This window comes from Bufo gargarizans, unplaced genomic scaffold, assembly GCF_014858855.1.
Source record: "Bufo gargarizans isolate SCDJY-AF-19 unplaced genomic scaffold, ASM1485885v1 original_scaffold_1465_pilon, whole genome shotgun sequence".
Taxonomy (NCBI): domain Eukaryota; kingdom Metazoa; phylum Chordata; class Amphibia; order Anura; family Bufonidae; genus Bufo; species Bufo gargarizans.
The window spans coordinates 230,184-244,546 of record NW_025334371.1 but is presented as its reverse complement, the minus strand read 5'-3'; the positions used below and the strand labels follow the sequence as shown (position 1 = coordinate 244,546).

Below are 14,363 nucleotides of genomic sequence, written 5' to 3'. Positions count from 1 at the left end.
TGGAGCAGGATCTAGTGTAGATGTGTGATTAGTATAATACTATATACAGATGGAGCAGGATCTAGTGTAGACATTTGATTAGTATAACACTATATACAGATGGAGCGGGATCTAGTGTAGATGTGTGATTAGTATAACACTATATACAGATGGAGCGGGATCTAGTGTAGACGTGTGATTGGTATAACACTATGTACAGATGGAGCAGGATCTAGTGTAGACGTGTGATTAGGATAACACTATATACAGATGGAGCAGGATCTAGTGTAGACGTGTGATTAGTATAACACTATATACAGATGGAGCGGGATCTAGTGTAGACGTGTGATTAGTATAACACTATATACAGATGGAGCGGGAGCTAGTGTAGACGTGTGATTAGGATAACACTATATACAGATGGAGCGGGATCTAGTGTAGACGTGTGATTAGTATAACACTATATACAGATGGAGCGGGATCTAGTGTAGACGTGTGATTAGTATAACACTATATACAGATGGAGCGGGAGCTAGTGTAGACGTGTGATTAGGATAACACTATATACAGATGGAGCGGGATCTAGTGTAGACGTGTGATTAGTATAACACTATATACAGATGGAGCGGGATCTAGTGTAGACGTGTGATTAGTATAACACTATATACAGATGGAGCAGGATCTAGTGTAGACGTGTGATTAGTATAACACTATATACAGATGGAGCAGGATCTAGTGTAGACGTGTGATTAGTATAACACTATATACTGATGGAGCGGGATCTAGTGTAGACGTGTGATTAGTGTACCACTATATACAGATGGAGCGGGATCTAGTGTAGACGTGTGATTAGTGTAACACTATATACAGATGGAGCGGGATCTAGTGTAGACGTGTGATTAGTGTAACACTATATACAGATGGAGCGGGATCTAGTGTAGACGTGTGATTAGTATAACACTATATACAGATGGAGCGGGATCTAGTGTAGACGTGTGATTAGTATAACACTATATACAGATGGAGCGGGATCTAGTGTAGACGTGTGATTAGTATAACACTATATACAGATGGAGCGGGATCTAGTGTAGACGTGTGATTAGTATAACACTATATATAGATGGAGCGGGAGCTAGTGTAGACGTGTGATTAGGATAACACTATATACAGATGGAGCGGGATCTAGTGTAGACGTGTGATTAGTATAACACTATATACAGATGGAGCGGGATCTAGTGTAGACGTGTGATTAGTATAACACTATATACAGATGGAGCGGGATCTAGTGTAGACGTGTGATTAGTATAACACCATATACAGATGGAGCGGGATCTAGTGTAGACGTGTGATTAGTATAACACTATATACTGATGGAGCGGGATCTAGTGTAGACGTGTGATTAGTGTACCACTATATACAGATGGAGCGGGATCTAGTGTAGACGTGTGATTAGTGTAACACTATATACAGATGGAGTGGGATCTAGTGTAGACGTGTGATTAGTGTAACACTATATACAGATGGAGCGGGATCTAGTGTAGACGTGTGATTAGTATAACACTATATACAGATGGAGCGGGATCTAGTGTAGACGTGTGATTAGGATAACACTATATACAGATGGAGCGGGATCTAGTGTAGACATATGATTAGTAAATCACTATATACAGATGGAGCAGGATCTAGTGTAGACATTTGATTAGTATAACACTATATACAGATGGAGCGGGAGCTAGTGTAGACGTGTGATTAGGATAACACTATATACAGATGGAGCGGGATCTAGTGTAGACGTGTGATTAGTATAACACTATATACAGATGGAGCGGGATCTAGTGTAGACGTGTGATTAGTATAACACTATATACAGATGGAGCGGGATCTAGTGTAGACGTGTGATTAGTATAACACCATATACAGATGGAGCGGGATCCAGTGTAGACGTGTGATTAGTATAACACTATATACTGATGGAGCGGGATCTAGTGTAGACGTGTGATTAGTGTACCACTATATACAGATGGAGCGGGATCTAGTGTAGACGTGTGATTAGTGTAACACTATATACAGATGGAGCGGGATCTAGTGTAGACGTGTGATTAGTGTAACACTATATACAGATGGAGCGGGATCTAGTGTAGACGTGTGATTAGTATAACACTATATACAGATGGAGCGGGATCTAGTGTAGACGTGTGATTAGTATAACACTATATACAGATGGAGCGGGATCTAGTGTAGACATATGATTAGTAAATGACTATATACAGATGGAGCAGGATCTAGTGTAGACATTTGATTAGTATAACACTATATACAGATGGAGCAGGATCTAGTGTAGACATTTGATTAGTATAACACTATATACAGATGGAGCGGGATCTAGTGTAGACGTGTGATTAGTATAACACTATATACAGATGGAGCGGGATCTAGTGTAGACGTGTGATTAGTATAACACTATATACAGATGGAGCGGGATCTAGTGTAGACGTGTGATTAGTATAACACTATATACAGATGGAGCGGGATCTAGTGTAGACGTGTGATTAGTATAACACTATATACAGATGGAGCGGGATCTAGTGTAGACGTGTGATTAGTATAACACTATATACAGATGGAGCAGGATCTAGTGTAGACATTTGATTAGTATAACACTATATACAGATGGAGCAGGATCTAGTGTAGATGTGTAATCAGTATAACACTATATACAGATGGAGCGGGATCTAGTGTAGACGTGTGATTAGTATAACACTATATACAGATGGAGCGGGATCTAGTGTAGACGTGTGATTGGTATAACACTATATACAGATGGAGCGGGATCTAGTGTAGACGTGTGATTGGTATAACACTATATACAGATGGAGCGGGATCTAGTGTAGACGTGTGATTAGGATAGCACTATATACAGATGGAGCAGGATCTAGTGTAGAGGTGTGATTAGTATAACACTATATACAGATGGAGCAGGATCTAGTGTAGACGTGTGATTAGTGTAACACTATATACAGATGGAGCAGGATCTAGTGTAGACATTTGATTAGTATAGCACTATATACAGATAAGCAGGATCTAGTGTAGGCGTGTGATTAGTATAACACTATATACAGATGGAGCGGGATCTAGTGTAGACATTTGATTAGTATAACACTATATACAGATGGAGCGGGATCTAGTGTAGACGTGTGATTAGTATAACACTATATACAGATGGAGCGGGATCTAGTGTAGACGTGTGATTAGTATAACACTATATACAGATGGAGCGGGATCTAGTGTAGACATGTGATTAGTATAACACTATATACAGATGGAGCGGGATCTAGTGTAGACGTGTGATTAGTATAACACTATATACAGATGGAGCGGGATCTAGTGTAGACGTGTGATTGGTATAACACTATATACAGATGGAGCGGGATCTAGTGTAGACGTGTGATTGGTATAACACTATATACAGATGGAGCGGGATCTAGTGTAGGTGTGTGATTAGTATAACACTATATACAGATGGAGCGGGATCTAGTGTAGGTGTGTGATTAGTATAACACTATATACAGATGGAGCGGGATCTAGTGTAGACGTGTGATTAGGATAACACTATATACAGATGGAGCGGGATCTAGTGTAGACATGTGATTAGGATAACACTATACACAGATGGAACGGGATCTAGTGTAGACGTGTGATTAGTATAACACCATATACAGATGGAGCGGGATCTAGTGTAGACATGTGATTAGTAAATTACTATATACAGATGGAGCAGGATCTAGTGTAGATGTGTGATTAGTGTAACACTATATACAGATGGAGCGGGATCTAGTGTAGACGTGTGATTAGTATAACACTATATACAGATGGAGCGGGATCTAGTGTAGGTGTGTGATTAGTATAACACTATATACAGATGGAGCGGGATCTAGTGTAGACGTGTGATTAGTATAACACTATATACAGATGGAGCGGGATCTAGTGTAGGTGTGTGATTAGTATAACACTATATACAGATGGAGCGGGATCTAGTGTAGACGTGTGATTAGTATAACACTATATACAGATGGAGCGGGATCTAGTGTAGGTGTGTGATTAGTATAACACTATATACAGATGGAGCAGGATCTAGTGTAGACGTGTGATTAGGATAACACTGTATACAGATGGAGCGGGATCTAGTGTAGACATGTGATTAGTATAACACTATATACAGATGGAGCGGGATCTAGTGTAGACGTGTGATTAGTATAGCACTATATACAGATGGAGCGGGATCTAGTGTAGACGTGTGATTAGTATAACACTATATGCAGATGGAGCGGGATCTAGTGTAGACGTGTGATTAGGATAACACTATATACAGATGGAGCGGGATCTAGTGTAGACATGTGATTAGGATAACACTATACACAGATGGAACGGGATCTAGTGTAGACGTGTGATTAGTATAACACCATATACAGATGGAGCGGGATCTAGTGTAGACATGTGATTAGGATAACACTATATACAGATGGAGCGGGATCTAGTGTAGACATGTGATTAGGATAACACTATACACAGATGGAACGGGATCTAGTGTAGACGTGTGATTAGTATAACACCATATACAGATGGAGCGGGATCTAGTGTAGACATGTGATTAGTAAATTACTATATACAGATGGAGCAGGATCTAGTGTAGATGTATGTGTTGTCTTGTGGAGCACCGGACTGGAATGTCATTGACTGTGTCGGCTTTGCATCAATATGATGGCGCCCCCCAGTCTCCATCTGGAGAGTCCCAGTGAATGGCAGCTCCTGGACTATAGTCATTACAGAGTAGTTACCTCCATCCACCTACCTTATAGCCAGTGACGAGCCCCTCTCTGTTCAGGAGGATCCATCGTATGCGGCCATCCTCCATGCTCGGACCTTTCATTATATGTGGAAGATTGGGGACTAAACATGGAGAAGAAATAAAGAACTGCGTTATGGGGAGAGTGTGCCCTACAAGTCCTGTATAGAGAAGAGCCACAGGGCGCCGACACTTTACTCTGCTGTTTAATAAAGTCATACAATGTAATAAACTGGTCACAGATCGATCCAGATCTAACATCACCAAATGGAGTCCTCAGAAGGTAAACAATGTATTCCAGACCGTTCATCTCCGGCACTAGCAGAGCAATGCTCCGCTGCAGAAAGGGGTTTACTTCACGATTCCTACATTTAGGCTGCTATATTCCCAAGCTGGGCTTTACTGTGTATTTGTATAGTAATCAGACTTGAGATAATAGGCCGGACCCTACAACCACAGAGAGGAGTGAGTCAGCGCAGTGTAGGGTTGTCTGTACATAGATAGTGAAGTGAGAGGGAAAAAGTGCAGGGAGCTGACCCTTTAGCCACCCATGGATCATGGTACCAGCCAGGGAGAGGCCTGAAAGAGCAAGAGACCAACTACCAAAGCAGGGCAGATGTACGGCAAAAGAAAGGTGCGGAGAAAGAGGTGATATAGGGGTTCTATAGAACATACACACTACTCACAAAAAGTTTGGGATATTTGGCTGAACTTAAAATTCCTTCTAACCGTCACAGGAGAACTTAATGTGACCTTCTCTAACCTTCTGAATGCACATGTCCAACTGCTCAATGTTTAAGGACTTTTTGCACAACTTGCTGATCTCTAACATGGAGCTTAACAGCAAAGTTCACAACATGAATCGTCCCTATAAATTTCTTGGTTCAATTAGGCCCCTTTCACACGGGCGAGTTTTCCGCACAGATGCGATGCGTGAGTTGAACGCATTGCACCCGCACTGAATCCCGACCCATTCATTTCTATGGGGCTGTTCACATGAGCGGTGATTTTCACGCATCAATTATGCGTTGCGCGAAAATCGCAGCATGCTCTATATTGTGCGTTGCAGTGCGATAATCCACGCAATGCAGGCCCCATAGAAGTGAATGGGGTTGCATGAAAATCGCAAGCATCCACAAGCCAGTGCAGATGCGGTGCGATTTTCACGCACGGTTGCTAGGAGACGATCGGGATGGAGACCCGATCATTATTATTTTCCCTTATAACATGGTTATAAGGGAAAATAATAGCATTTTGAATACAGACTGCATAGTACAATAGCGCTGGAGGGGTTAAAAAATAATAATTATTATTTAACTCACCTTAATCTACTTGCTCGCGCAGCCGGCATCTCCTTCTGTCTCCTTTGCTGAACAGGACCTGGGGTGAGCATTAATTACATGAACAGGACCTGTGATGACGTCACTCCGGTCATCACATGATCTTTTACCATGGTGATGGATCGTGTGATGACTGTGACGTCACCAAAGGTCCTTGTTGCTACACAAAGCAAAGATGAAGACAGAAGGAGAGAAGCCGGGCTACGCGAACAAGTGGACTAAGGTGAGTCAAATTTTTTTTTCTTTTTTTTTAACCCCTCCAGCGCTATTGTACTATGCAGTCTGTATTCAGAATGCTATTATTTTCCCTTATAACCATGTTATAAGGGAAAATAATACAATCTACAGAATAACAATCCCAAGCCTGAACTTCTGTGAAGAAGTTCAGGTTTGGGTACCAAACATGATGATTTTTCTCACGCAAGTGCAAAACGCATGACAATGTTTTGCACTCGCGCGGAAAAATCACGGGTGTTCCCGCAACGCACCCGCACATGTTTCCGCAACGCCTGTGTGAAAGGGGCCTTAGAATTGGTATTTAAACATTCCTCCTCATCATGCTGTTCACGTTTTAACATCATAAGACCAAGACTACACCTAACAATTCATCAACAGTACCTCGCCATTGTAAGGCTTCAAGTAGGATGTTCTCAGACGGAGGTGGCCACTGAGCTTAGAGTGTCACCAGCAGGTTGTATCAGAGATAAAGATTGGAAGAGTCACAGAAAGGCATAAAAGTGGACATCCCTTTGGCCACATCCCACACTGATGACTGCTTCATTATGAGCAATGTCTTGTGGAACCAGATGATGAATGCCACATGGGGGTGGTGGTGTTACAGTGTGGGCAGGTGTGTCTAGTCAATACAGAACTGCCCTACACTGTGTGAATGGTCCAGTGACAAGAGCATCATTTATCCAGTCATTGTGCCTCTGCAGGAACAACACAGGCCTGATTTCATCTTCATGGAGGACAATGCGCCAGCTCATCAAGGTGGCATCATTAGAGAATGGCTGCGGGAGACTGGGGGACCTCACATGGAGTGGCCTGCACTTTCTCCAGACCTGAATCCCATAGAAAACCTATAGGATTAGCAGAGTCGCCGTGTAGAGGCTCGTAACTCTGTACCCCAGAACCTTAATGACCTGAGGGCCCATGACATGCCTCAGCGGACAATAAGTTGACTTGAGAACAGCAGGAGACGACGTTGTCAAGCTGTAATTGATGCTCAAGGCCACATGACAAGTTCTTGAGACGCTGACATCTTGTGGCGGTCTACCCAGAAATGGTGGCGGCTTCTGTGTCAATAAATAGTTTGAGATGAGGAAATCACCATTGCTGCTTCTACTTAATGCCCGACCTTCATGATATAATATCACTGGAGCCGGAACTTTTTACAGTTTCCTTAAACTTCACCTGAAAGCCAAATATAGTGTAGGTGTTGTTGATATAGGCTGGGTCTTTTGGAGGTGATATAAGTGTTTTATAGAACATAAAGTTCTCTGCTGTGTAATGGAGCTGGCAGCAGTCACTTGTAATGGAGCCGGCAGCAGTCACCTGTAATGGAGCCGGCAGCAGTTGTATCTTCTGCTGTAGGCGCTCATACCACAGGTGGATAATTTCTGCCTGGCTCAGTTTGATTGGCGGCCCTCTGCCTATTGGTGTCACCCTGAAGTGCCATCATGTCCCAACACAACAAATAAGAGGGTACAGTAAGTGTGGTTTGGCACCATAGATTTGGACAAGCAGAATCTATCTGTAGGTGTCCATTATTTTATGATTAGTTGGGGCAGTATATTCCAGCTTCTCCTAGACTCCTCTAGAAAAGTAAGAGGTTGTCTTTTTTAACTACTCTTTTATGTCTTTAATCCATCTGATGCAGTTCTGATATTTATTGTGTTTATAGGATTCAGGGAATTATAAATCCTGTGCGGTAATTAATGAGGACCTTCCACCATAAGACCTTATTACTGATCTACAGGTTAGGTGATGTGTCTAATCTGCATAATGATTTTATATTTTTTAAATTACTGCATTTTCTAAGATCCTTTCTATTGTATGTGAATTTTTAGGAGAGTTTAATTTATATTTAACCCTGTGTTCACATGTCTGGTCGTTGGATTGCAAGACGGATGTGCCCACCTTCACTCCAATATCTCACTAAACAAATTCTGAACTGTCTCTGGAAGATAAGAGAACTGTGCGTGTGCCACTGTGTGAAATGGGTGTCCATGGTGGAGCAGCTGCACACAAGCCTGAGATCACTGCACAATGCCAGGCATTGGCTGATGTGGTGTAAAGCCTGTCATCATTGCAACCATGTTCAGTAGTATGTCAGCATGACACTATTCCATTCTGCAGTTACTTTAAGTGAATCAGGTAGGTTATACACCACTCACAAGCGGTGAAATATGTTTATTATTTCCATGGATTCTGCATGAAAACCCCCCAGAATATTCCCCTTTGAATTTCAATGAGGCTAATCCGTGTGTGCATTCGGTCATCAGGGTAGCATGAGGTCCCCATAGACAGTGCCAATAACAATGACTTAGTTGAAGTGGAAAACCTCTTCAAAACTTGAAACCGAACTCGGGTTCAGTTCCGAGGTACCAGTCAAAACCGAACCAGAGTCCGGTTTAAAGTTTGAAATGGAACATCCGAAGCTCGGTTCGCTCATCTATGACCCAAATGATAAATTCCTCCATAAAGCCTTATGTAGGGCAAGGTAGTGGTCTGGGATTTCTTCCGGCTCTATGTCGTCCACACACCTTTGGTTTGGGTGAAATCAATGTCTGGGACTCAGAAGCTATTAGAATTGTTTCTGAAGAATCACATCCATGTATTATATGACACTTCCAAAACCATGGCTTTTTCTCTTTAAACAAAATAGTCATAACTGCAACCTCACTTGTGCCTCTTTGATGTCCTCCTCCCCCTCATTTAGAGTATATTTCTTACACTCCCAGTGTCTTTCTCCTCTGCAGCCTTGCTTTGTCCTCCTCATTTCAGTATTACTATTGTTCTTCCTGAGTGTCCTCCTCAGCAGGCCTCCTCCTGGGTGTTCTCCTCTACAGGATTTCCTTCATAGTGTCTACTCAGGTGTCCTCCTCCTTCATAGTCTTTCCCTTGTCCCTCTTGCCTGTCCTCCTACACTGCAGCCTTCCTCTTAATCTTCCTTGGGCCCTCCTGAGTATCTTCCTCTTCATCCTTCCCTTTTGCCCTCCCTAGGATGCCATCATCCTCTATAGGTTTCTTCTTGTCCTTCTTTGGGTCTCCTTCTCCCGGCTGATGATCCCCATAGCAGTGATATTTCCGCTCCCCAGAAGTTACGGCAATGGACGGTATACTGTGTAGTGAATTCATGTGTAAATTTCCCCTACATTGTACTGTGGCCCCATGTCCCCCTATAGATGTATAAATTACCTGCATCTGTGAATGCTCTGTTCTACTCACTTATGCACAGTGGTGTCCAGTCCCAGTGTACTGCCGACCCCCAGCTTCTACATGTAATCCTCTTCACTTGTGGTCGATGCCCCTCACTACATCGCACGGTCACAGACTCCCCCACATCATAGTACTCCTTCTCTACGGACAGGCTGTACCTTCCATCAGGATTTGGCTTCTTACATTGTGCTGTGGAGAAGAAAGAATAAAAATAATAATTCTGCATATTTCGAGTCCACTATGTGGGGGGGGGGGGGGGGGGGGCGCTCCCGACTGAGCCTTATATTACATGATGGGGAACTATAGGGCTCTGAGAATCAATATGTCCTACAGATTAGATAATCCGTCTTCCTTAGGACTATGGATGCATTAATCTCACCCCTGGGTCCACAAGGCTCCACCTTACTCCACGGATCAAAGTGATCCAAAGGATATAACAATGGCTGATATTTAGAGATGAGCGAATCAAGTCCCATGAAGTGGAATTCGATCCGAATTTCAGGATAAATTAGTTTTGCCGAATTTCATCATGCTTCCTGTCAGCGAATCAATTTAAACTGAAATAGTATAAAAAACTAAAAAATTCAATCTTACCTCCTCCATTTGCTCGCGAAGAGCCGCCATCCTCCAACTTGCTTGATTATCTCGGCCAAAATCCTGTGCGGCGCAAGATTACATCATCACACCAGCCGGCGTGATGAAGTTATACATCACCACGGCATGATGAGGTAATCTTGCACCGCACAGGATTTTGACCAAGATCTTCAAGCAAGATGGCAGCGGCGGCGGCCGGCCCGTCGCAAGCAAATAAAGGCGGCAAGTTTGCTTTAATTTTTTTCTTATTGTTAATTTTACACTCAGATGCTGCGATCATGTATGAACGCGGCATCTGAGGGGTACAATGACGGGGGCAGCGCTATCGCAGCTCCCTGTCATTGCACCCGCTACTTACCAAAAAATGCGCTTCGTAACGAAGTAATTCATCACAGAGTGAATTTTTTTGTGAAATTTGGCGAATCAGCCGAATTGAACTTTTAAGAAATTTCGCTCATCTCTACTGATATTAACAATGGCGCATATTGTAATTATAGAGAGCTTCAAGATTGCTGGAGAATCCGAAACAGAATGGCCCTAAGGACATCACTGTCAGCTCCGGAGCATGTGCGTATGAATGAACTGTGTGGCCCTGCCCCCGAGGATCTGAATTGCTGAATCATTTCCTGTTAATGCTGCAGCAGACTATGTTTGCCTCATGCCAGACTATCAGCATTTCCGGGCCATGAAGTGCCGGACTACCAGACTCTTTGCTGTGTACATTTGTTATCCATATGGCACTCACCAATACACAGGGGCTCGGTATCCCACTCGGATCTTCTCCCTGGGGCCACACATCTAATCCTCTCATATAATGGTCGGTATCCCGCCCTGCATCGCACGGTCACAGACTCCCCCACATCATAGAACTTTCCAGATGCGGATAAAGTTTGTGCTGCAAAATATTAAAATATATTAATTCGAGAGATGGAAGAATTTTTTGAAATTCATTTCAATTCTGAATCTAATAATTTGTCAGAAAATTTGATTTTGGTCCAAATTGATTCTACGCGAATGGAAAGTGCTCGTCTTGTGTGACAATCTGAGGTCTCCTCGGACGCATAGGGGAAACGTATCAAAAATGGTGCAAAGCTGCCATATCAAACCAATCAGATCCCACCTTTCATTTTCATAATATAAAAGATAAATCTGATTGGTTGCTGTAACTGCGCCGTTTTCCTTTACACCACCAGTGATAAATCCCCCCCCATAGTTTTTCTCTTTTCTTCAAATCCCCCCCCCCCCCCATAAATTCTTGAACACTATGGCAACAATAGAAATTAATATAAGAGTGACACTGGCAAACATACCTATGGTATGGGGGAACACATGTTAACTGTTTAACCCCTTCAAGACCAAGCCACATTTTGCAATTCTGACATGTGTCACTTTATGTGGTAATAATTTTGGAGCGCTTTTACTTATCCAAGTGATTCCGAGACTGTTTTCTGAGACTTTGTGGTCCTTCCATAGTAGAAACCACCCATAAATGACCTCATTTTAGAATCTACTCCTCTTAAGTTATTTAAAACTGAGTTTACAAACTTTGTTAACCTTCTAGACCTCTTGCACATGGCTTTTTAAGTATTTTGCGGTCTGCAAAAAACGGATCCACAAAAAATACGGATGACGTCCGTGTGCATTCAGTTTTTTGAGGAACCGAACAGCTGGCCCCTGATAGAACAGTACTATCCTTGTTCGTTATGTGGACAATAATAGGACATGTTCTATCTTTAAACGGAACGGAAAAACGGAAATATGGAAACGGAAGGCATACGGAGTACATTCCATTTTTTTTTTGCAGACCCATTGAAATGAATGGTTTCCATATACGGACCATATACGGAAAGCAAAAAAAACGGAAGATAAATAAAAAAAAAAGTTTGTGTGTAAGAGGCCTTAGGTGTTCCTCAAGAATGAAAGAAAATGGATTTTGCTAATTTTCGTTTTTAATCCATTTTTTCATGTGACACAGAAAGGGTTAACAGCGAAACAAAAGTCAATATTTATTATCCTGATTATGCAGTTTACAGAAACAGCCCTAATGTGGCCGTAAACTGCTGTATAGGCACACGACAGGGCTCAGAAGGGAAGAAGCGCCGTATGGATTTTGGAGGTCATGTCACATTTAAAGACCCCCCTGATGCAACTTTAGAGTGGAAACCCACAAAAAGTGACCCCATTTTGAAAACTACAGGATATGGTGACAGTTTTATTGTTACTATTTTGGGGTACATATTTTTTTTGATCAATCAATATTACACCAAGGTAACCACAAAATGGCAGTTCTGGCACCAGTTTTGTTTTTTTAGTTCTCCTGACAGGTTAGATCATATGTTGTTTTTATAGAGCCGGTTGATACGAATGCAGCGATACCTAATATGTGTTTTTTTTTATTTATTTCAGTTTTATACAATAAAATCATTTTAGAAAAAAAAATCATGTTTTTTGTGTCATTGGTCAGTAAGTTTAAGCCAAAACTAGAAGTGGAACCTGCAGAAGAAAGGTAAAATATAAAAATTTGTGCCTCTTCTGTGTTTTGGGCCCCTGGTTTGGGCTTACAAATACTGATGCAAAAATAATGACCAAATGATAATGACCGTGTGGAAGAGGTCTTAGGCCGAGTTCACATCACTGTTTAGCTTTCTGTTCTGATCCATCAGAAGAACAGAAAAGTAACAATAAAAAATAACAATCCTATATTTTGAGCATCAGTTAAGTTTAGTTTGTGTCAGTTGCATGTAACAAACCTATACGTTACGGCTGCCGTTCAGAACGAACTGACGCTTATATCACGGGTCTGTAGAAAAATTGCAACAGGTTGTGGAAGAAAACATGAACAATTGGACGTTCCCTGGGTGTGACCAACATATAGAGTGCACTGCTATTGACTAATAGGATTGTTGCAAGGCTTACTTATAAACTCAAAGTTTTTTTAACAGGATTTTGGGAAAATCCTGACGGTTATGGTCCTATTAGACTGCACAATTGTGGGCCAAATATCGCGAATATGAACGTTCGGTCCTGACAATCGGCCTGTATAATCGAGCAACTGATCACCTGATGAATGAGCGAACACTTGGATGAAAGATGCCCGATGTCGGCGGCACATCTTCCTGTGTAATCAGGGATGTGCTGACGATCGTCTGTAGAAGAGAATGAGGGAGAAACGACTACAGTAGCAATTCTTCCTCCTCCTTTCAAAGTTTGCATCAGCCTGTGCTGTCAGACGAGCGTCGATGCCCAAATATCGGGCAGTGTAAGACCACCAAGAAACACACAATACACTAACTGCCCCTATCCTGTCCCTAAGGATAGAATTACAAGGTAGATTCTATCTATTTAACTAACGTATCTTCTTCCCAATCCTAACATTGCCTGCCCAAGACTCTATAATGGCTAGCCTGTGTCTCTTGTTAGTGTCTGTCAGTATCCTACCTCCTGATTGGCTGTCAGGCTGACCGCAATGCATTACGGCCCTGCCCGGGGTCATCCTCCGTTTTCATCTTCCCTGCCATGTTTCCCTCACTAGTGTACTCAATTCTAAATGTAAAATGGAGCTGGTGCCATTTTGCGTGATCCATCTCTGAAATGCCAAAACCTGGGATTGGGGAACCCGATTACAGATGAGCGATCAATTCTAATCTAATTAACTCTGAAAGATGCCCTTCAGCAGATGCCAAGCCCCCATGACCTTCTATAGTTAACAGCTATGAAGGTAATCTATGAGCAGTCACTCACCTATACACCACGGTGTCCGATCCCACTGATCGGCAGACCCTTGTCTTCTACATCTAATCTCCTTCACTAGAGGTCGATACCCTTCATGACACTGCACGGTCACCACGTCTTCCACATTGTAGTACTCCTTCTCTACGGACAGGCTGTAGGTTCCATCAGGATATGGCTTCTTACATTGTGCTGTGGGAAAAAATAACCAAACAAAATACAGAAATGGTAAAGTTTCCAGGAGAACTAAAACCACAGATGCTTCAAACAATAGCTGGGGAGCAAATACACGTTACCTAAAAAGGGTTCTCCAGACCTGAACTCTTTTAGCTTACCTATGGAGAGAAGACACTGAGCAATACTTAGGCTAGGGCTACACCACGACAATTTGTTGCACCATACCATGTCGAAACATATTTTGTAATGATAGTCTA

The 14,363-nt window shown here is 42.4% G+C and overlaps 1 protein-coding gene across 1 annotated transcript in view; it reads right to left on the bottom strand.

Annotated features, from left to right (window-relative positions):
* Positions 1-14,363, bottom strand: part of LOC122923318 (sushi, von Willebrand factor type A, EGF and pentraxin domain-containing protein 1-like) — an 82,434-nt gene that overhangs the window by 58,997 nt on the left and 9,074 nt on the right. The window contains exons 5-8 of the mRNA XM_044274101.1: positions 13,942-14,121; positions 10,946-11,095; positions 9,616-9,795; positions 4,829-4,926 (exon numbers count right to left, since the gene is read on the bottom strand). Coding sequence (XP_044130036.1) covers positions 4,829-4,926; positions 9,616-9,795; positions 10,946-11,095; positions 13,942-14,121 — 608 coding nt within the window. The remainder of the gene's footprint in view (positions 1-4,828; positions 4,927-9,615; positions 9,796-10,945; positions 11,096-13,941; positions 14,122-14,363) is intronic.